Source organism: Ovis canadensis, chromosome 3, assembly GCF_042477335.2.
Source record: "Ovis canadensis isolate MfBH-ARS-UI-01 breed Bighorn chromosome 3, ARS-UI_OviCan_v2, whole genome shotgun sequence".
Lineage (NCBI taxonomy): Eukaryota > Metazoa > Chordata > Mammalia > Artiodactyla > Bovidae > Ovis > Ovis canadensis.
This window is the reverse complement of record NC_091247.1, coordinates 155,033,362-155,057,264: the sequence shown is the minus strand read 5'-3', so window position 1 is coordinate 155,057,264 and position 23,903 is coordinate 155,033,362. Positions and strand designations below refer to the sequence as shown.

At 40.6% G+C, this 23,903-nt stretch overlaps 1 protein-coding gene and 1 pseudogene across 1 annotated transcript in view; one reads left to right on the top strand and one right to left on the bottom strand.

Moving 5' to 3' along the window:
- The window catches only part of KCNMB4 (potassium calcium-activated channel subfamily M regulatory beta subunit 4), a 79,037-nt gene that overhangs the window by 15,185 nt on the left and 39,949 nt on the right, over positions 1-23,903 (top strand). The window contains exon 2 of the mRNA XM_069584642.1: positions 20,369-20,496. Within this exon, the coding sequence (XP_069440743.1) occupies positions 20,369-20,496 (128 nt within the window). The remainder of the gene's footprint in view (positions 1-20,368; positions 20,497-23,903) is intronic.
- Positions 17,289-18,575, bottom strand: LOC138435837 (acidic leucine-rich nuclear phosphoprotein 32 family member B pseudogene; annotated as a pseudogene).

The window sequence follows — 23,903 nt, the reverse complement described above, 5'->3', positions numbered from 1 at the left end:
AACTGATAAATCTCAGACAACAGTAATATTAAGACACCTCCAACAGATTTGAATAACGTGTTTAACAATGGACCCAAGTAATATTTATAAATTAATATATCCAGTAGCAGCACAGTGCACATGGTTTCAAGTGCCCACATAATGTTTCCCAAAATGGATCACATTTGGGCCATGAAGCAAGCCTTAACAAATTTCAAAGGAGTGAAATAATGAACATTATATCCTCAGTGAAATTAAGGTAGAAATGATTAAATTTTACTGAGAGACATAGATAGTATAGGAAGTTCATCAGTAAAAGTGTGAGATTATGAATACATGATACCTGAGCAATTTTTAAGGAATCTCCACAATGTTCTCTATAGTGGCTGTACTAGTTTGCATTCCCACCAACAGTGTAAGAGGGTTCCCTTTTCTCCACACCCTCTCCAGCATTTATTGCTTGTAGACTTTTAAATCGCAGCCATTCTGACTGGCGTGAAATGGTACCTCATTGTGGTTTTGATTTGCATTTCTCTGATAATGAGTGATGTTGAGCATCTTTTCATGTGTTTGTTAGCCATCTCTATGTCTTCTTTGGAGAAATGTCCATTTAGTTCTTTGGCCCATTGCAGAACTGTTTGTAGTAGTGAAAAAATAGGAACAATCTAACTGAATTAATTAGGATATTGGATGGGATGCTTTAATAAGAACCTAACAAAAGTAACCTAAACAAACAAACAAAAAAAAAACCCTAAGGAAGTACCACATCCTAAGTTGTTCCAGTCGTGTCAGACTCTGACACTCCCTGGGCTGTAGCCCACCAGGCTCCTCGATCCGTGGGATTTCCCAGGCAAGAAACTGGAGTGGGTTGCCATTTCCTCCTCCAGGGGATCTTCCCCACCCAGGGATCGAACCCATGTCTCCTCCATCTAAGGAAGTACTAGGTTTTTTCTTTTGTAAATGTCTGAGCTTGTAAGCAGCCTATGGGGCTAAACCATTTTAATCTGGAAGGTCATTCAAACACCCAGTTTCGTACTGTCTTAACATGTCCCTTAACATGCTTTTCCTAACTTGCATCACATCTGCCTTGTGGGCAGAAAGAAGAATGAAAGAGGAAAAATAAAGGAAAGACAGCTTCCTGTAAAAAAGATATATTTCAAATATTGTAATGTTTGCCCTTTTAATGTGTACAGTTTTTTGGTATGTTCACAAAGTTGTGCAAGCAGCATTGCTAATTTCAGAATATTTCCATTGCTCCCAAAGGAAATCTCGTGCATATTATTTCCCACTCCCAATTCCCCCAACTTGGTTGTGATATATAATTCTTTTTATATATTCCAAAACTTGGTTTACTAGCATTTTGTTGAAGATTTTTGCCTCTATATTCATAAAGTATATTGGTCTGTAGTTTTCTTATGATATCTTTGTCTGCTTTTTGGCATCATAGTAACAGAATGAATTGGGATTTATTCTCTCCTTTTTCTTTTTTTTTTTGAGAAGAGTTTATGATATTGCACCATGGTGAAGTGGGATTTATTTTAGGAATGCAAGCTTGGTTAAACATAATAAAATCAATACAGCATGTTAATAGAATAAATGACAGAAATCACATGCATATATATATGCAGAAAAAAATTGACAAAATCCTTTCATGACTTAAAACATCAACCGACTAGGAATTGAAGGGAACTTTGTCAGCCTGATAAAGGGGAACTATGAAAAACCCACAACTAGTATCATACTTAATGATGAAAGACTGAAAATTTCCCTCTGAGATCAGAAACAAGATGAAGATGTCCATTCTTCCTTCTCCTGTTCAACATAGTACTGGGGGGTTTTGGTCAGGACAACTAGGTAAGAAAAGGAAACAGAAGACATCCAGATTGGAAAGGAAGAAATAAAACTCTCTCTATTCACAAATCACATGATCTTGTGTATAGAGACTCCTGAAAACTCCAGCCAAAAAAAAAAGCTACTGGGCCAAATAAATTTAGCAAGACTGCAGGATATAAGGTCAATGTGCAAAAATCAATTGTATTTTTGTTTTTTTAAAGCTTTGATTTGTAATAGCTTTACTGAGATCTTCATAAGGATACATCCATTTTAAGTGTACAATGTCAGTATTTTTAGTACATGTATAATTGTATTTTATACAGTAACAATTAACAATACGAAATTGAAATTAAGAATACAATTCTACTTACAGTAGCATCAAAATAATAAAACAATTGAAATATATTTGGCAAATTTAACAAAACAATGTAAGACTTGTACCCTGAAAACTACAAAACACTTGAAAGAAAGAACTAAATAAAGATAACTTTTGTTCATAAGTTGGGAAACTTAGTATTGTAATGATGGCAGCACTTTCCGAATTGATCTATAGATTCATCACAATTCCTATGAAAAAAAACTTGGTAGGATTTGCTTTTTCAGATATTGACAAGCTGATCCTAAAATTCAGATACAAGTGCAGAGGACCCAGGATCGTCAAAACAATGTTGAAAAACAAGAACAAAGTTGGAAGGCTCACACTTTCCAATTTCAAAATTTACTTGAAAGCTACAGTAATCAAGACTGTATGGCACTGGCATAAGGAATAGATTCCAAATCTATGGAATAGAGTTGAGAGTCCAGAAATAAATGCATACGTTTATAAGTAATTGATTTTGACAAGGGTGTCAAGAGCATTCAACAGGAAAAAAACAGTCTTTTCAACCAGTATGCTGGAACAATTGTATATGCATGTGCGAAGGTGTGAAGTTGGACTTCTACTTCACATCATAATACAAAAATTAATTCAAATCAATGAGAGACCTGAGTGTAAGAGCAAAACTATAAAGCTATTGGAAGAAAACACAGTTGTCAATCTTTGTGACTTTAAATTAGGCACAGTTTCTTAATAGGATGCAAAAAGGACAAGCAACCGAAGGAAAAATAGATAATTGGACATAATAAAAATTTTTTAAATATTTGTGGTTTTGTGCTTTGAAAGATACTATCAAGAAAGTGAAAAGATAACCACAAAATGAGAGGAAATATTTTCAAATTATGTATCTAGTAAGAATTAAATATCCAGGATATATAAAGAACCTATACAACTCAATAACAACAGTAACACAAAAACAACCCAATTTATAAATGGACAAAAGTTAGAAACGGATATTTTTCCAAAGAAGTATACAAATGAGCAACAGGCACATGAGAAGATGCTCAGTATCATTAGTCAGAGCATGCATGTGTGCTAAGTCACTATGTCACGTCCAAAGTGTGCACAGTTGTGTCCAGCTCTTCACAACTTTATAGACTGTAGCAACTAGCCTCCTCTCTCCATAGGATTCTCCAGGCAAGAATACTAGAGTGGGTTGGCATGCTGTCCTGTAGGGAATTTTCCTGACCCAGGGATCGAACCCTAGTCTCATGTCTCCTGCACTGACAAGAGGATACTTTCCCACTAGTGCCACCTGGGAAACCCTCATTAGTCATTGGTGGTGGTGTAGTTGCTGGGTTGTGTCCGACTTTTGCAACCCAAGGCCTGTAGCCTGCCAAGCTCCTCTGTCCATGAAATTCTGCAGGCAAAAATACTGGAGTGGGTTGCCATTTCCTTCTCCAGGGGATCTTCCCGACCCAGGGATTGAACCCAGATCTCCTGCATTGCAGGCAGATTCTTTACCAACTGAGCTACAACGGAATGCCCCCCCCCCCCTTAGTCATTCAGTTCAGTTCAGTTCAGTCGCTCAGTCGTGTCCAACTCTTTGTGACCCCATGAATCACAGCACACCAGGCCTCCCTGTCCATCACCAACTCCTGGAGTTCATTCAGACTCACGTCCATTGAGTCAGTGATGCCATCCAGCCATCTCATCCTCCGTCATCCCCTTCTCCTCCTGCCCCCAATCCCTCCCAGCATCAGAGTCTTTTCCAATGAGTCACCTCTTCGTATGAGGTAGCCAAAGTACTGGAGTTTCAGCTGTAGCATCATTTCCTCCGAAGAAATCCCAGGGCTGATCTCCTTCAGAATGGACTGGTTGGATCTCCTTTCAGTTCAAGGGACTCTCATAAGAGTCTTCTCCTACACCACAGTTCAAAAGCAACAATTCTATGGCGCTCAGCCTTCTTCACAGTCCAACTCTCACATCCATACATGACTACTGGAAAAACAATAGCCTTGACTAGACAGACATTTGTTGGCGAAGTAATGTCTCTGCTTCTAGGTTGGTCATAACTTTTCTTCAGAATCACTGTAGATGGTGACTGCAGCCATGAAATTAAAAGACACTTACTCCTTAGTCATTAGGGGAATGCAAATCAAAACTGCAGTAAGATACTACTTTTAGCCCACCAAGTGGCCATTAAAAATTAAAAGACAATAACTTGTGGAGAAAGACAGTAACGGTGTGGAGAAATTAGAATCCTCATACATTGTTGATAAGAATGTAAAAGATTTGTAGCTGCTTTGGAAAACAGTTGACAGTTCCTCGAAAAGTTGAACAGAATTACCATTGGACCCAGCAACTCCATTCCTAGGTATATACCCAAGAGAAATGAAAACACATGTCCACACAAAAACTTGTACATGACTATTCATAGTAGCATTATTCTTAATAGCCAAAAAGTGTAAATAAATCATATGTCCATCAACTGATGAACAGACAAATAAAATGTGCTATATTCATGCAAAGGAATTTTATTTGGCTATAAGAAGGACAGTAAAGAATATGCCTGCAATGCAGGAGACCCAGGTTCAATCCCTGGATGGGGAAGATCCCCTGGAGAGGGGAATGGCTACCCATGCCAGTATTCTTGCCTGGAGAATCCCCCGGACAAAGGAGATGGCACCCTACAGTCCATAGGGTCACATAGGGTCGGACAAGACTGAAGCAGCTAAGCCTGCATGTGCAATGTTTATCTGTTAATCCCAAATTCCTAATTTATCCCTCCCCCCTCCCCCTGAGGTAGGATTTCTACTCCTAAGAATCAATGCCACACTTGTTAGCAAAATTTAATGAGCATTGTATATAGTGATTAAAAAAAAATGGAAGATGATGTCTGTTGATTAAAGAAGGTGAAATAGATGAAGATGCAGCCAAGAAGCACTGCCATCAAAAAGGATAATGCAGGGTATACGTATACTCACTAATAGTGAATGAGGGAAGCAAACGCGAAATACGGTTTTTACTTTTATTTAATTTGTGGGAAACTGTTGGGGCGGGGAGCAAAGGAGAAAGTCCAGTAGTAGGAGTTCTGGGTGGTAGGAGTCCAGGAGATTTTTTGTTGTTTTTTTAAATTAATTTTTATCGAAGTGTAGTTGCTTTAGAGGACTTCAGCAGTAAAGAATCTGCCTGCAATGCAGGAGATGCAGATTCGATCCCTGGGTCGGGAAGATCCCCTGGAGGAAGGCATGACAACTCACTCCAGTATTCTTGCCTGGAGAATCCCATGGATAGAGAAGCCTGGAGGGCTACATACAGTCCACAGGGTCGAAAAGAACTGGGCAACACTGAAGCGCCTGAGCACACGCACACGCAGTGTCGTGTTAGTTTCTGCTGTACAGAATCCGCTGTATGCATACAAATGCCCTCTCTTGTCTTAGATTTCCTTCCTGCTCAGTTCACCAGAGCATTGAGTCGTGTTCCCCATGCCGTGTGGTAGGTTCTCATTAGTTATCCATTTTATGCACAGTGGTGTGTACATGTCAATCCCAGTCTCCCAATTCATCCCACCTCGCCTTTGCCCTTTGATATCCATATGTTTGTTCTCTCTGTCTGTATCTTTATTTCTGCTTTCCAAATTAAGTTCATCTGTGTCCGTTTTTCTAGATTCTACACATATAGGTGATATTATACGATATTTGTTTTTCTCTTTCGGACTTACTTCACTCAGTATGACAGTCTCTCAGTCTGTCCACACCTCTGCAAATGGCACAGTCTCATTGTTTCTAATGACCGAGTAATACAATTCCATTGTGTCTATGTACCGCGTCGTCTTTATCCACTCCTCTGTTGATGAACATTTAGGTTGCTTTCACATCCTGGCTATCATAAATAGTGCCGCAGTGAACTTTGAAGTACATGCATCTTTTTGACTTACGGATTTTCCTCTAGGTTTATGTCCAGAAGTGGGTTTTCTAGGTCATCTGGTAGTTCTGTTTTCCCTGGAGCTCCTGTAAGCAGTGCCCCGCCACCCGTAGGCACACACAGAAAGAAGCTCCTGTGGCAGACCCCCCTGTCTCCATGCACACCCTCCCACAATGGCCCCTTGCCTCTCTAGTGGGAGGCTTCTTCCTGGACTCCCTCATTTGTGGTGCTCTACAACCTAGCCCCTTCAAGCCATCTTCACACAGTGAACCCCAGTCCTCCCCCTGGCATCTGACCTTCGAAGCTGAGCCTCCGTACTCAGCCCCCACCCGCTCCACTGGGCGAGTGGACAAGCTTCTCAGGCTGGGTCAGCTTCTCAAGCTTCTCAGGTGGGTCAGCACCCACGCTCTATGCAGGTCTCTCTGCTTTGCCCTCAGCACACTTGCTGCTGTGCTCTCCTCCAAGACTCCAAAGCTCCCTCTCTGTCCCCACCAGTGAGGGGACTTCCCAGTGTGTGGAAACCTTTCCTCCTTCACATCTCCCTCCCAAAGGTGCAGATCCCATCCCAATTTCTTTCTCTGTCTTTTTTTCTTTTGTCTTACCCAGTTACTTGGAGATTTTCTCTTTTGAAAGTCTGAGGACTTCTGCCAGTGTTCAGCAGATGTTCTGTGAGAGTCGTTACACACGTAGATATATTTTGATGTATCTGTAGGGGAGAAGGTGGGCTCCATATCATACACCTCTGCTATTTTGATCTGATCTCTGAATGTTATGTATTTTTAAATAGTAATTTTCCAAATAAAGTTTATTGGCAAAATACTCAAAATTATTCTGAAAATGTTTAATTAAAAATTATAATTTTGATGGGATGAACTTTTAATTTACAAAAACTGTGAAAGTCCTAAAAATATAGGTAAATATTTACATAATTTTGTCACTGGACAAAGCCTTTTAAAGCAAGAGCAAATATGAAATAATACACTTTTTTAATGACACAGTAAGAAAAAAGTTAACATATTTTTCAAAAATATTAAAATTGAAAAAAAATACCAATTTGGGAGAATATTTGCACTATGGTAGAGCAGTGATTCAAAACTCATTACGTGAAGAGCTTTTGGCAATAAATGGCTTTCTTTTCAGTGGGAGACTTATAGATGTGATGGTTAATTTCCTGTGTCAACTTAACTGGGCTAAAGGATGTCCAGATATTTGTAAACCATTATTTCTGTAATGAGAGACATTCCAGAAATATTGCTGTAAAATGAAATCTCTGAGGACTTCACTGGCAGTCCATTGGTTAGGATTCCGGGCTTCCACTGCTAGAGGCGCGGGTTTGATCCCTGGTGGGTGAACTGAGATCCTGTATGCTGCATGGTATGGTTAAGAAACAAAACCAAAACAAGTTGCCTGTTATTCTATACTGATTCCTGAATACTTGGATGAAATACTATGCTAGTAGATTTGAAACCATAGGATGATATGGTGATTCTCTAGGATAATACAAACTTCCAAACTACAACAACCTGGTAATGATTTTTTCTTTTTCAAAGTAGACCAGTTACTAGGGAGGAAGTAGAAAAAGATCTCAATAGAACTACAAGAGGACTCCTCTGTCCCAATCCCTTTTGGCGTCCAGAGACAACTATATTTCACTTTTCTCTTTTTCCATTGTGTAAATCCATGTTCAAACAATAGTCTCTCCAGTGTATATATTTTAGACAATCACCTGCCAATGGTTGAATCTGAGCATTTAACTTTCTTACACCATCCCAGTCCATCTCATTTTTCAGGCATTCATCCCTCAGATATCATAGTTTTGGGCCAAATTAACATAGAGTACTTAACATTATTTTAACTAATGTTCATTTTTATTGCTACTTTTTCTTTACGATAATAACCATGCTCTTAATATTTTCTTACTTCCTTATGTACCTTTCTCTTACTTTTACAAAATTCTCCCACAGAATTGTAAGACTCCTTTGTATACTGTTTTTCATGTATGTTCTATGCTAAGTCACTTCAGTCATGTCTGACTCTTTGCAACCCTGTGGACTGTAGCCCACCAGGCTCCTCTGTCCATGGGATTCTCCAGGCAAGAATACTGGAGTGGGTTGCCATGCCCTTCTCCAGGGAATCTGCCCCACCCAGGGATAGAACCCTCGTCTCTTATGTTTCCTGCACTGGGAGGTGGGTTCTAGTGCCAATACCTGGAGAGCCCATATGCTTATTCATAATGTGTAACTGTTTCATACTACTTTTTTCTCTTTTAAAAAACTTTCCTTTCTGGACTCCTTCAGCCTGCTGCCCCAAACTGTGCTGGCTGCACCATGGGCCTGCTGTGTCTCTCCTCTACTAGGTATTCTGTTTCCTTGACCCTATGCCATTGTCTATATATCTTTGCTTTGGTGAGATACATCTTCAGGTAGCTTCCTGAGAAAGGGTGCATGGGAAATACAACTTTTGAATCTTATGTATTGATCAGAGTTCTTTTTCTGAGGCTGTAAGATACTCTAATCAGTTTAGTCAAAATGCAATTTATTATTTATCTATTGCCCATAAGTCAATATAGGCCTGTACATCCAACATCATTCCTTTAAAGAGAAATAAACGATTAGAAGTTCTGCTCAAAGTTATGCTAAACTGAGGTCTAATGTTTTCTTCGACCAGAACTGGTCACAGGCTTTAAACACTCTCAAGCACACTGCAGAGTACTCCTAGAGGGATGAAAATCTTGTTGTTGTTCAGTCACCTAGTTATGTCCAACTCTTTGCAACTCCATGTTCTGCAGTATGCCAGGCCTCCCTGAATATCTTAGTCTGAGAAAAATAAGCCTAGATTAACAACTGCACATTACGATAAGTTGAGAAGGCCATAGTACAAAAGTGAAGAGGTGTCAGGAATGCAAAGCATTTTCTTATGAATCTTGTTTGCCTGCAGGAGCTGCGTTAGCCCTGAAAACCCCACCTCTATGTCTAGGTGGGTCGAATAGCCCAATATACAGTGAATGACATGGTGATTGGACATTCCATGCTTAGGCATCAGTAACAAACCAAGAGTTTCTTGAAAGGAGAATAGCAATTTGTCAAAGAAAGCGTGGGTTTGATTTACACTATCAGAACTCCACAGGCTCCATCTATCCCTCCCATCCGGCACTCCTTGGATACCATTTGAGGTCCTGGGCCACAGAAATCAATGAAAAGAGCAAGTTCTCCTGCTCTGGCTGCCACTGAAAGGGGTCAGGTTTGTGGATTGCTCAGTAAGGGATCAGAGGTACAGTCCCAAATATGGGTAAGTGTTTCCTCCAAAATGTCAAGGGTCCATCAAGCACTGTTCCTCTTAGTTTTAACGAGTGAAAGGGACAGCAATCTGTTTCACTTTGGAGGAGACATCCAGAAATTCCTTGTGCCATGATACCCCCTGTCACTTAGGTAACAGACCACTGCATTGCCCACCCTCTGGCACACCTGTACTTTACCAAGGAATCTAGAGCACTTTGTACTTCCCAATTTCTGATATCAGCAGTGTGTATCATCAGCATGATATCATCCGCCTGCAGTGCAGGAGACACAGGAGACCTGGGCTCGATTCCTGCGTGGGGACAATCCCCTGGAGGCGGAAGATGGCAAACCACTCCAGTAGTTTTCTTGGAAAAGCCCATGGACAGAGGAACCTGGCGGGCTACAGTCCAGTCACAGAGAGTCGGACACAGCTGATCAACTACACAGGAGCGTGTATTGTTTTTATTGTGATCACAAATTTTGTGGATCATAAATATAGATGGCGTCATGGGACAGTTTATCTCTGCCCTCTGATGTCTGAGGTTCTAGTGAAATACTCGAAGCCTGGAGGCAAGAACCATCTGAAGGCTCATTCACTCACGTATCAGAGAGTTGATGTTGGCTGTTGAGTGGGGGGCCTTGGTTCCTCTCCACACAGGCCTCTCCGTGGTCTCTTTGCATGGACTACTCTGGGCCTTCGCACAGCAGAGTGTCAGAACTCCAAGGGCAAGCATTCCCAAGAGAAAGATGCAGGCAGAAGCTATGCCCTCTTTTTCTGATTTAGCCTTGGAAGTCACACAGCATCACTTCCTCTGTAATCACAGACTCATCCATATTCTAGGGAAGGGAAACCCACGACACTGAGTAGAGGAGGGTCAATGTCACATTGTAAGAGCATGTAAAATAGGATAGATATTGGTGGAGCCATCTATGGAAAAATACATTCTGCCACAAATAGGAAGCATCAATTTTTCATCACCACTATTTATCAATTCTGGTTCTAGGGGACTTACCACAGACAGGACTTGTTGTTTTCATTCATGCAGAAATGATGGTTGTTAATATTTTATTTTATACCCACACACACACACACACACACACACATTTATACAATGAATCCCAGGTGGCCCAGTAGTAAAGTATCCACCTGCCAGTGTAGGAGATGCAGGAGATGTGTGGGTTTGATCCCTGGGTTGGTAAGTTCCCCTGGAGGAGCAAATGGCAACTCATTCCAGTATTCTTGCCTGGAGATTCCCATGGACAGAGGAGCCTAGGGGGTGGCAGTCCGTGGGGTCACAGAGACTTGGACATGACTGAGTGACCAAACACACTCACATATACACACATTATGAGGCATTTCTGAAGGCATGCAAGAGCATTTAACACATTTCATTTCAGTGTTCTATATGGTCATAAGAGGATCGGCCATCTCAAGGATTTTAAATTATCATCATAAGCCGTTGAACACATCTTTACATATACTGCCATGCTTATTATAAATAATTATTGTTGAGCATCTTCCAGATTAAAACTTCTTGTTTGGGTCTGACTTCTATTGAGATTCAACCTCTATTTTTTGGCAAAGACACTGCATTTTTATTTCCTGACTTTCCAGCTGAATGAAATATTTTCTCTTGAAAGTGGAATGTTATTCCAAACTTTTTTCAGTTTTCATAATGTCACCAACTTTAGCAGTCTATTTGAATCCAGAAGTTAAATAAATAATGTCAAATTACAAAAATGCAGATGTAGTCTCAACATGTAATAATACAGTCCAACTAAAGGAGAGTTGGGGGCAGGTGGGAATACTCTGTGGTGGGTAGTGAGTTGTGTTTTACAGAAACTGGTAAGGCTAGAACAATTCTTAATGAGTAGTGAGTGGTTCAGATAATTGGGGCATTTTCCAATGTCTTCTTCCATGTCCCTCACCTTCAAGCACATTAGATGATTCAGTCTTTCTGGAACATCCATAACATTCCATTTCTTCTTCTTGGAATGTCCCCTTCCCAACCTATTCTCTGAGAAACAAACTCCCATTCAACCTTAAAGACACAATCATGTTGTCTCTTTTGTGAAGCCTTCTATTTCCCCTCAAAGCCAAAATTTTCACTTTCTCTTTTGTGACTATAAAGCACTATTGCTGCACTACATGTTCCTGGGAAGGGAGGAAGAAGAGGGCTAGGGAGTAACATCTAAGCTTTGTATCCTGTACTGAGCAATCAAGAATGGTTTAGTGCATAAATGATCAATTCCCCAAACCTGTCATTCCAAGGAAGAAAGAAAGCTGTTAAAAATGCAGGTTCCTAGTGCCTCTGAATGAAATTCTCAGAAGGGTGGATCTTTTGACAGTCTAGGGGTCTGTGGGACCATTCTTGGATGAACCCTATTCTAGGCTGGGCACCGCTCTGTACCTGTCCAGCCTGCTCTCTCTGAAGAGCTCATTTTAGCGCCCCTTTGTTCTTAGCCCTACTTTTCACATTTTCTAAGCCATTTATTTGGCCTTTGGATTCTTCCATAAGATTATTTCCATTTAGCTTTCAGATGTGTGTGCGCATACTGGAACCAACTGCCCTAGAATTTAGCTTCAGTTCAGTTCAGCCGCTCAGTCATATCGGACTCTTTGCAGCCCCATGAATCACAGCACACCAGGCCACCCTGTCCATCACCAACTCCTGGAGTTCACTCAGACTCATGTCCATTGAGTCAGTGATGCCATCTAGTCATCCCATCCTCTGTCGTCCCCTTCTCCTCCTGCCCCCAATCCCTCCCAGCATCAGAGTCTTTTCCAATGAGTCAACTCTTTGCACGAGGTGGCCAAAGTACTGGAGTTTCAGCTTTAGCATCATTCCTTCCAAAGAAATCCCAGGGCTGATCTCCTTCAGAGTGGACTGGTTGGATCTCCTTGCAGTTCAAGGGACTCTCAAGAGTCTTCTCCAACACCACAGTTCAAAAGCATCAATTCTTCAGCGCTCAGCCTTCTTCACAGTCCAACTGTCTCATCCATACATGACCACTGGAAGAACCATAGCCTTGACTAGACAGACCTTTGTTGGCAAAATAATGTCTCTGCTTTTGAATATGCTATCTAGGTTGGTCGTAACTTTTCTTCCAAGGAGTAAGCGTCTTGTAATTTCATGGCTGCAATCACCATCTGCAGTGATTTTGGAGCCCCCCCCCCCAAAATAGAGTCTGACACTGTTTCCACTAGCTGACAAATAATTCCGTATGTGTTTGTTCAGTTAACCTACATTCATAAGGAATTTGTGTTTGCATGCAGTGCACACGTTTGCAAGCAATTAATGAAGTCATGAGGCATGTGAAATATTGTAGGGTTTATAAATGACTCATTTAAACTTTTTATTCTACAGAGCTTTTTTTTTTTTTTCTTTTTGGCTGTTCAGTTCAGTTCAGTTCAGTTCACTTCAGTTGCTCAGTCGTGTCCGACTCTTTGTGACCCCATGAATCACAGCACGCTGGGCCTCCCTGTCCATCACCAACTCCTGGAGTTCACTCAGACTCACATCCATCGAATCAGTGATGCCATCCAGCCATCTCATCCTCTGTCATCCCCTTCTCCTCCTGCCCCCAATCCTCCCAGCATCAGAGTTTTTCCAGTGAGTCAACTCTTTGCATGAGGTGGCCAAAGTACTGGAGTTTTAGCTTTAGCATCATTCCTTCCAAAGAGATCCCAGGGCTGATCTTCTTCAGAATGGGCTGGTTGGATCTCCTTGCAGTCCAAGGGACTCTCAAGAGTCTTCTCCAACACCACAGTTCAAAAGCATCAATTCTTTGGCGCTCAGCCTTCTTCACAGTCCAACTCTCACATCCATACATGACTACTGGAAAAACCATAGCCTTGACCTCATGGACCTTAGTCGGCAAAGTAATGTCTCTGCTTTTGAATATGCTATCTAGGTTGGTCATAACTTTTCTTCTAAGGAGTAAGCATCTTTTAATTTCATGGCTGCAGTCACCATCTGCAGTGATTTTGGAGTCCCCAAAAATGAAGTCTGACACTCATTTCCCTGACCAGGAACTGAATCTGGGCCATGGCAGTGAAAGCAATGAATTCTAACCATTAGACCCCAAGGAATTCCCCCCCCCCTTTGTTTTAAGTGCTTTTCTGATTGTATGTTTATATTTTCAGAAATGTCATTAAAACTATACACCAGAGCTGACACAGAGAGGTCTTACGGGATTTCAGAAAATAGGAAAGTATGGTATTAAATATAATTAAATCTATGTTCCAGTAGATAATGTTTTAAGAACTCATTTTCTAACCAAATTTACTTTGGAAATTATTTAATCTACTAAATCCATTCCAATATTATGTCTTTCAATAATTACCTCCCTAACCAAGTCAAGTCAAGAAAGAAACTGGAACCAAAAAAAGGTCTTCATTTCTCTTTCTTAGGTAATGCCTAACATAGAACCCAGCCCCCAGTGTTTAGTTAAGTAGATGGTGTGTTTTGTGCAGTGGTTTTTTTAAAGTGACTCAGTAAAGGAAGAAAGTGAATTTTGCCTACTCTGCCCACAGGATTGAAACGCAATCCTCAAGACACATCACAAAGAACCCACTCAAGAAGTGTTCTATTAAAATACAAATTCATTGTGGTAGGCTGAAAAAGAATGCTGTTATGAATCTTGATAAGTCCTAAAATAAGATAATGTAAAATAAGTGATAATGCATACATAATCAGATATTTCACTTCTAGTGATGATAGTTTCTTCCCTTTATAAACTCCCTGAAAGTTTTTACATTAATACACTCAGAATAGCCCATTCAGTTCCATCAATTTCCTTCATGAATGCAAAAGTCACATTTCCTTTCTAAAAGATAGGCATTAAACAAATATATTTTATCATGTACCTCTTTTTCTCCTGACTTTTTAAAGAGAGTGATTTCATGCAATTCTAGGCAGCAAATGACACAGCCTCTAGTGAAGGTTATTTGGGCAATAATGGTATTAGAAGTTGGGAAATGCAGCCTTTGCAAATGAAAAACAAGGAAAGGTCATAACAGCACAAAGAAGTTTCTCCAAGGGAAATCTCAGTGTCCTCCATGACCGAAGATGTTGTGTCTATAAATTCACCTAAGTGAAATTACATCTGTGGCACCAAAAACCAACCCTGAAGCCAAATTGAGACAAGAGGGAACAAGCAAAGACTTACAATACATTTCTCTGAGAATGTACGGGAAACCAAAGGGCTGCAACCTCAGCCTGCCGATCCACAGGAGGACTTCACAAAGTCCATTCCCAAGAAAACATTACACTAGTTCTCCAAGAGAGGGGTGTGGAAGTTGGGCCATCTCCCTGATCGCTAAATCAGGGGGCTCCAAAAAGGGAAAACTGGGAAGCCCTAAAGTGAGGCACTATGGTGCAGTGGTTGAGAATTCTCTGCAGGGAATTCCTCAGCAGTCCAGCAGTTAAGACTCTGCACACTCACTGCCGAGGGTCCCGGTTCAATCCTTGGTCAGAGAACTAAGACCCCATAAGCAGCAAAAAAAAAAATAAATAAATAAAAAATAAGAAAATGACTCAAGAAGCTCAGGAAAAAAAGAATTCTCTGCGATTTGAATCCCAGCTGTTCCATTTACCATTGTAATCTAAGAAAAGATTTTTTTTTTAATTTTTAATTTTTTTTGGCTGTACTGGGTCTTTGTTGCTGCTCAGGCTTTTCCCAAGTTGTGACAAGTGGGTGTTATTCTTTAGTTGCAGTGAGCAGGTTTCTCATTTCGGCGGCTTCTCTTGCTGTGGAGCACAGGCTCTAGGTGCACGAGCCCAGTAGTTGCTGCTCCTGGGCTCTAGAGCACAGCCTCAGAAGTTGCGGCACACGGGTTTAGCTGCTCCATGGCACGCTGGGCCAGGGATCAAACGCGTGTCTCCTGCATTGGCAAGCGGACTCTTCACCGCTGAGCTACCAGGGAAGCCCTTAGGAAGGTTTTCTGAAACCCCTCTGTCCCTTAGTTTCCTCATCTGTAAATTGAGGGTGATTATAATATTTGCTCATTTGAATTGAATGAGATTTGGATTAATTAAATGTTTGACATATAGTCAATAAATGTTAACCATGCTGGTGATAGTGATGATAATGGTGATAACACACACATTGTTTGTGCCCCTCCTCCAAAGGAGAGAGATTTATGAGGATGCTATTTGGTACCAGGAAAACCTTGAACAATTTGAACAACCCAGAAAAGAAAATCTCTATGACTGATTTTTGAATTCTTTTTTCTGGAACACTGCTTCGAATTTTCTCTTATACCTTATTTTAAAATTCTAACAATCTACACTGATCCACCAAATTGAGAAAGAATCCAGAGCAAATCTGAGTTAGGCTTCATAGAAATTTTAAAGACCAATTAAATGGACAATCAAGGTATAACAAAAGAGATAATAATGATTTTTAAGAGCCTTAAAGTTTAGCCTTTTAACAATTTTCCTTTCAAGGAGATGTGCACTTTAGAAGTTACTGGAGTATTGTAAACTCATTATTTAATCTATGATACTCTTTGGAAAGAATGCAGTCCTTGGAAAAAATACTTAAATTTTGATCACAGCTTATTTTCCCCAATGTGAGAGAGTACTTTGCTTCCAAAAATCCATCTATACTAGCTCAAAGTCTCCTAGAGGCAATAAATGTTCCTTTTATCCCACATAAAATCACAACATACCTAATATAAAACTTTACGCCCTCAGTGAAAGTTTTAGTCTAACTTTTTCAGAAATGTGTAGCTGTAATTCTCCTGGTCAGACTATAGAGCTGTCATTCAGTAAAGACATTTCTTTTAAATCCACTTCTTTCCACCTCCTCCCAAAAGTGAATAGTAAGGTTTTCAAACTGAGATAATTACAGAATTTTAAAATCTGCTTTAATTACACTTGGTTGTTGGTTGTTATTCCCCAAAATGTTTAGCGTACCTCTTGTTTTGAGTATCAGTTGTTTTGTTGCTAAATCACGTCCGACTCTTGCAACCCCATGGACTGTAGCCTACCAGGTTCCTCTGTCCATGGGATTTCCCAGGTAAGATTACTGGAGTGGGTTGCCATTTCCTTCTCCAGGGGCTCTTTCCAACCCAGGGATTGAAACTGCATCTCTTGCATTGGCAGGTGGATACTTTATTGCCGAGCCACTAGGGAAGCCCTGTGTTGAGTGTGCCTGTTGCAAAAAGAGCTCTGATGAGTTTTTCAAGTTTCACACCTCATGGCTTCTACCTCCAGATCTAGAAACTTCTGCCCCTACAAAGAGCATAGTCATTTGACACAGCTACTCTCACTTCATAAACTAGTTGACCATGATACAGAAAATGAATTTTTAATAGAAGGAAAGGAACATCTGTCACATTATAGGAAATAAGCAATAGGAAAATCAGAAGCCCTTTATAAACATTTTCCTAATGTAAAATACATGTCTCCAAGTAAAGACTAACCACACTTGTCCTCCTTGCTGGCTGGAATGGTGGTTTCATCAGGCTTCCTGACCATCTCCCCAGTGGGCAGGATCTCTTCTGGAGAAAATATGCAACAGTGTTTGCAGTCCTGCCTTCTTGCTGTATCTCCAAGAAGAGAATCATAGAGATATAGAGCTAGAATTTATTTTGGAGACTTAGCAGATTAGGAAAAATGAAATTCAGAAAAAAAGTAATTTACTTCAAGCCCAAACATGTAACAACTAATAAGACTGAAACCCTATCTAACGGTCTCCATTGCTTCTAAGCCCAACTGCTGCTTTGAAGAGCTCAGGATTCATAATTTCACAGAATTTTTTAGCTATATATTATTGTTATTAGTAGAAGTGAAACTATATGTGCAGAGGGTAAATATGCATTGAGACAATATTTGTATAACATGTGAATTTTGTTACATATAATAGAAAAATATTTTAAATTTAAATAAATAAAACTTTAAATTTAAGAAATTTTAAAATATTTTTAAAATTAATTTAAAATTTAGTTTTTATTTTTATTTTTTTTTTTCAAAATGTTAAGATTTTATTTACAAAGCTTCTTTGTTGTACAGAAAGTAAAAATGCTGTTACAATCTTGGTGTAACTGGTAGCCACGGACAGTTGCCTCACCAATCACAGCTACACACGCTACAGCAAGTCTTACACAAAAACCTAACAACGCTTACAATTTTGTTGGGGTGAAGTCCCCAAGCTTGGTGGTGGATTTCCAAGAGGGACTAAATGGAGGAAGGTGGAATGTCACAGGAACTATTCTTTGGCTCTTTGGGTGGGTGGGTGTCCTGGGGTTTGTATCACAGCTACCCTTTTATTTTTCTTAAAAAAAAAAAAAAAAAAAGCTACCAAATCCATGTCAGCAGTCCAACCAATACTGAACAGTTCTTTTTTTTGCAGGTTATTGGGGTCTTATTAATCATCTTCTCCTTCATCATCTGTTTCTCTCTTCCTCTTTTCACCTTTCCCGCTTTCTTCCTCTTCTTCATCTTCATCTTCGTCCTCATCCTCATCTTCATCATCTTCATCAACTTCTCCATCATGTCCAAATTCTTCTTCCTCCCCACTGACTTCATCTTCATCCTCCCCCCTTCTACATCTTCGTCTTCATCATCATCCTCTTCATCATCAAACTCTTCTTCCTCACCATCTTCATCCTCCTCCTTATCCTCATCTTCTCCTTCTTCATCATCCTCTTCTTCATCCACACCATCCACCTCGGCATCTGAATCTGGGGCTTCACGACCCTCTCGGTCATAGCCATCCAGATAGGTCAGCTGGGGCAGGAGCTTGAAGACACTGTCTCGGTAGTCATTCAGGTTAGTAACCCCACAGTTAAACAGATCCAGGCTCTTTAGACATTCCAACTTTTTCAAAGGTTCCAGGGTGCTGATATCTTTCAGTTTATTTCCACTTAAGTTTAGATGTGTAAGATTTGGAAGTTTTTCTGCTAACATATCCAGACCTCCACAGATTCTATTGTCACTGAGCTCAAGCTTTTTCAATTTAGGTAGTTTGGGAAGATTTGAAACTGAAATCAAGCCTACATTTATTAAACTGAGGAACTCTAAGTTCACAAATTCAGCTGTTAAGCCCTCAGTTTTCCCATCATTTGATTTGCAATTGTCCAGGACAAGTTCTCGAACAGCTGCCGGGGTCCGGTTCCTCAGCTCCAGGTGGATCCTCCTCTTCATGTCCATGTTTCTCTCTCTTCCCCCCTCTTCAAACTTAACTTTCCGCGGCGGGGGCGGAGGGGGGAGAGGCGTCCCAGCCTGCGCAGCGAGGGCTGTCGGAAGGGGTCGGAAGGGGTCTGCTCGAGGCACAGGCCGACGGCGCGGTCCTGGGTGGCGGGCGGCGTGCGGGCAGGCGAGCGGAGCCCCCGGAGCCAAGTTACTCGCGGGAGCGGAGAGAAACCATGGAGGGAAAAGCTAAAATTTAGTTTTTTAAATTAAAAGTTTAGTTTTAAAAATTTTAAATAAAAATATTTAAAATTTAAATGAAATAAAATTTAAAACATGTTATATATACTTTAAAATGTTTAACTGCTATAAAAAGTATCTTCCTCTTCTTGAATAAAGATGTATCCACATGTGTTATTATTAATTAATTTTACCAACATTTCTGAAACTTCCATGTTAACCAGGTATAGTCCTAGGTTTAAAGATACAGAAGAGAAAATAATAGCCCTTGTCCCAGCTTGCCAACAAATTGGAGAGGCTGACATAAAACAGACAAGCATGATACTGTGGATTCCACATGGCAGATTTGGGAGCAAGAGCTTCTGTACGACTGCATCCCAGGCTTGAGTGAGAATGAGGACCAGGCAGGGACCAGATCATGGAGAGCTTTGTACATCATACTAAAATGTTTGTATTTTACCCCAAAATGGCTAGAAGACATTGAGAAAATAGACGCTCTAAAATCATGTGACTCAAATTTTTCTATAGAGCTAGTGGATTTTTTTCTGCTCCTTAATACTGAACACCTTGACACAACATCCGAGAGTGGAATGTGATGAGTCACCAGACTCTAGTTGCAGCTATAGAACTGACGGAAATCTCAGTTTCCTCATCTGTAAGGTGGGGGTCATTATAGGGCTGTTGTAAGAAGTAGCGGAAAGGCTACTAAACATTTATTACCATGTCTGGCATAGTAAGGACTTGCCTTGTGGCTCAGCTGATGAAGAATCCGCCTGCAATGCGGGAGACCTGGGTTTGATTCCTGGGTTGGGAAGATGCCCTGGAAAAGGGAAAGGCCACCCACTCCAGTATTCTGGCCTGGAGCATTCCATGGACTATATAGAGTTGGACATGACTGAGGGACTTCCACTTCACTGGCATAATAAACATTCAATAGCTGTAAACTGGCATCGTCTTCGCCATGATCATCATCATAAAAGACTGAAATGGGAAAAATGGATTAGAATGCTAAGGGTTAACTGTAACATCTAGGGTTAAGAGCAGTCTTCTAACTCTGCTGAGTATATTGCTTCAAGTAATAAAGTCCCTTCACAGAGAACTACTTTGTCAGAGGCATGGCTAGAAAGGGCAACAGTTAGCAAAATGCGTTGATTATGTAATTGAGATGAACTTTCCCTTTGATTTTGCTGTTCAAGAACATGTAAGAAAAGAAACGAGTTTCATCGGCTGAGATCAGTATCAGAGGAGAGCTGTGTGCTTGCTTTGTTAGTTAAAAGTAGAAGAGGAAAATGTCAAAGTCCGCTGGAGACTGGGGATAAAAATCAACTTTTGTGTTTCCTCCCCTTATTGATCAGCAGGCCCATATTATGCTTTCAACCCACTAGTAGATTGTAACTAATTGTTTATAAAGTATCTTTATAGTGTAATGGCTGAAAGTTATTTTTGGCTGTACCTTTATTATTGGAATACTTCCTGTAATTGCGCCAAATTCAAAATTTGAAATATAGTTTAGCAATTCCAATTTGGTTAAGTTGAAAATTAAGTAGGTCAAATTAGATTTACCATAAGCATAATGCCATCTATCTAATAAAAACGGCCTATATTTCAATATTCTATAGAATAATAGGTTTACTTTCTGTGTTCTGTTTTGTTAGTGCTCCTATATTCCTCCCTGTAAGAGAGAAAATCAGAAGAACTTGGAAAGTGTCATGAATTGGCAACAGTACTGGAAAGATGAGATTGGTTCCCAGCCATTTACTTGCTATTTTAATCAATTTCAAAGGTAAGCGAATATTTACATGTGCATATTAAAGTTGTTTGTAGCCTCAGTAGCTAATTATATTAATAAATCATAGGTTGTGCTCACTTGACAAAACATACAACATGGAGACAGATAGTCTCGGCTCTTCCTAGCATGTAGTTAGGGTAGCCCTTTCTTACTCTATAGGATAGGGGCATGTAAAGAACCTGCCAGCCAAGAAAGATGAGAACTTGTATCATGCGTCATAGAGTTTACCCTCTGGATACACTAAGGAAGTGCCTTTAGGTAGGAGGACTGTATACTAGGAGTGTTCTCCCGAATCATTTGTGATTAATGATCACAAACTGAACAACATTCAGATTTATCATCATTTTGGGCTGCATCAAATCTTATCTTTCTTTTTCCTTTCTATTCTGACCAGATATCTTCAAATGTTTCCATCATTAAAACTTTACTTGACCTAGAGAGAACTCAAGTTATAGCATACAGCAACAGTTCCTTGAACTAGAATACTCCAGTATCCACCCAGATTAATCATAGTAATTTGTTCATCGAATGTTGAGTAGTCTCAGCTCTTTTGTCCCTCTCCATTTGGGTGTTCCACACTTAGGTCAGACTTTCCTCTTCCTCTCATAATCCCTCTTAGTGAATGGCACTATAGTCTACTCATTTACTGAGTCTAGAAACCTTGAGCAATTCTTAACTCACTTTTCTCCTTTATGCTCTATAACCTATATTTATCATCCTGTTGATTTTATCCTGTATTAACTCTTCTGTGTCTTCCCTCTGCCACTGTTTTGGTTCAGATTCATGTTATTTCTCGTGAATCTGAGAGCACAATAGTCTTCTAACTATTAACACCACAATAGTCTTCTAACTAGCCCTTCTACTTTCACCCTTTGCCCCACTCCAAGACATTCTCCACGTTGCTGCCAAGACTATCTTTCTTAAACTTGGAAGCAAGAATAGGCAGGTAGGATCTACATCTGGGGCATGGATATGGCAGAGTCTCCTAATTCATGCAGAGGAAGGAGGTACGTAAAAGGGGCAATCTGTAGAACATCCAGAAGTGCCAGCTACAAGATATACCTCTCTGTGCTGTCTAGAGCTCTTCCTCAATCCTCACTGTCCTAACTATACCAAAAGAACTTAAAAAAAAAAATGCATCACAGATGAATTAACTTAGAATCTTTGGTGGTTGAACCCAGGTATTAACATTGAAAAAATCAATTCTAAGGATTCTAATAGACGGTCAGGATTGAGAACCATTGCTCTATCCTCTCACCCATAACCCTCTACTGGAATTGTTTGTATGCCCATCTCCCCAACCAGATTGCCTACTGGTTAATGGTATGGACCATATCTTCTTTGGCTTTGTATCCCTAGTACTTAACACAGTGGCTGGTTCTCAGTTAAGAAATGTTTGGTGAAGGAATGAATCAATGAACACAATGTGCCAGAATAATAAGGAGGGTTCTTTGCTTCCAAGGAATTAGACTTTCTTGGGGGAAACAGAGCTTATGCAATGTAAAGGCACAATAAAGGACAGAAATGGTTTACCTATCAGAAGCAGAAGATATTAAGAAGAGATGGCAAGAATTTCATGCAAAGTATGATTTCATCAGTTAGAAATGAAAGGGAGGAAGACCTTGAAGATGGGGTGGCTGTGATAAAAAAAACAAGTTTGACAGTATAAGTTACATGCAGTGCATAGGTTATATATAGCAAGGAGTGGTGAATTTGTAAGCTGGAAACGTAGCTTAGGGTTAGACTTCCAAAGGGTCGTAAATGCCATGTTAAGGAGAATGATCTTTGTCATTTGGGCAATTAAAATTTGTGAGAAAATTTTCTTTTTTTGAACCAAAGACTCACTTGAGTAGATCTCTGATATAGAAAGTAAGGGGTGTGAGAGTTGAATGTGTATTGGAGAGGAAAGATGGCTGAAAGCAAGGAGCTCCAGCTCAGAGATGGGGGGGAAGTAATAAGAGTACTGAGTGAAAAACGTAGCATTTCTGAGTGGCTACCTGTGCCAATCATTGTGAATAACATTTTGGTTAGAGCACTAAATTTCTTATAATAGTTCTAAATACTGGCCCCACTTGACAGGTGGGAAAACTGAGCCTTAAAGACTCCAGCTGAAGTCTTGAAGTGAAAGAAACAGAATGCAGCTTGAAACCAGCTCATCTGATTCCCTGAGCTCCTTCTGTTAGCCATCTTCTTATCCCAGTAAAGCAGTTTGAGAGAGCGGCAGTGGCAGTAGCCCATGGAGGGATATATCAGAAAAGACATTTAGAATCACAGTCAACATAACTTAGCAGCCATGTGAGTGATGAGGAAAAGGGAGGTATCACATTTGACTGAGTGTGAGAAAAGGATAGTCTAGCTCTGACTATGCTGAATTTGAGAGTCTCAAAATATCCAAAAGAAAGAGGTAGAAGTACAGACTTTCAGTTCAAGAGCAAGAAGTCAGGGTCAGTGTAATAGGATCTGGGAATCGTTGGCACCCAAGCCACAGTTGAAGCAAAGAGAAGGAATGCACACTGGGAAAGAATGCGCCCTGGAGTGAGGAGAGGAATGTGGGCAGAATCTTGGGATCCTCTGTGTTGATGGTATGAGGGGGAGGAGATGGAGAGAGAGTGGCCAGATGCTGAGAGGAAAGTGAACAGATTTGGAAGGGCGAGTGTTTTAAGGGGAAAAGAATAATCAGGATCCACTGCTGAGAAGTCGTCAACTGTGGCAGCTCCGAGTGTGTAAATGATCTTTGTGAACACGGTTTAGGTACTGCCTTAAAGCAAAGGGTTTGCAATCACTTTGTCTTAGGCTGAGATGAGCCTGTGAAGGCTTTACCAAGTGCAGACTACTTTTTCAAGAAGCTTGCCGTGACTGGAAAAAGACTTGGAGGGAGGAGATGAGTAATTGAGAGGGAAATAGGAATGGATACAGAGAAATGAGATGGAGTATGGACTAAAACTGCTGAGGAAGAAGGAAATATTGACTACACATAGGAAATAAGGAAAAAAGGGAACACTCCCTGAGGAAAACAGGGGAGGAATGAAATACAAAGGTGATGTGGGGATATGTTTTCCGGTGAGACGGGGAGCCCAGCCATGGGAAATAGGCACTAACAGTCAAGACAGTTTGATACTGAACCCACCACAGTCTGCACCAGGTGATCCTTTAGGCTCCCAACCCCTGGACCCGCAGCTGGTTTCTGAATGTGCATGACCTTGAGCTTGCAGGAGGAAGCCGAGAGGCACCCCCTCCCACGGGCTGTGCTACCCAGCTGCTGGTCATCTTGGTAACTTGCCCTCACTCCACACTCAGGTACCAAGTTTTCTAAAGCCTGCCTCCTCCAAATAGGGCTGCCTTCTGCTAGGGCATGAACTCTGAACATCCTCAGTACGAAATCAAACAGGACCATTCCCTGG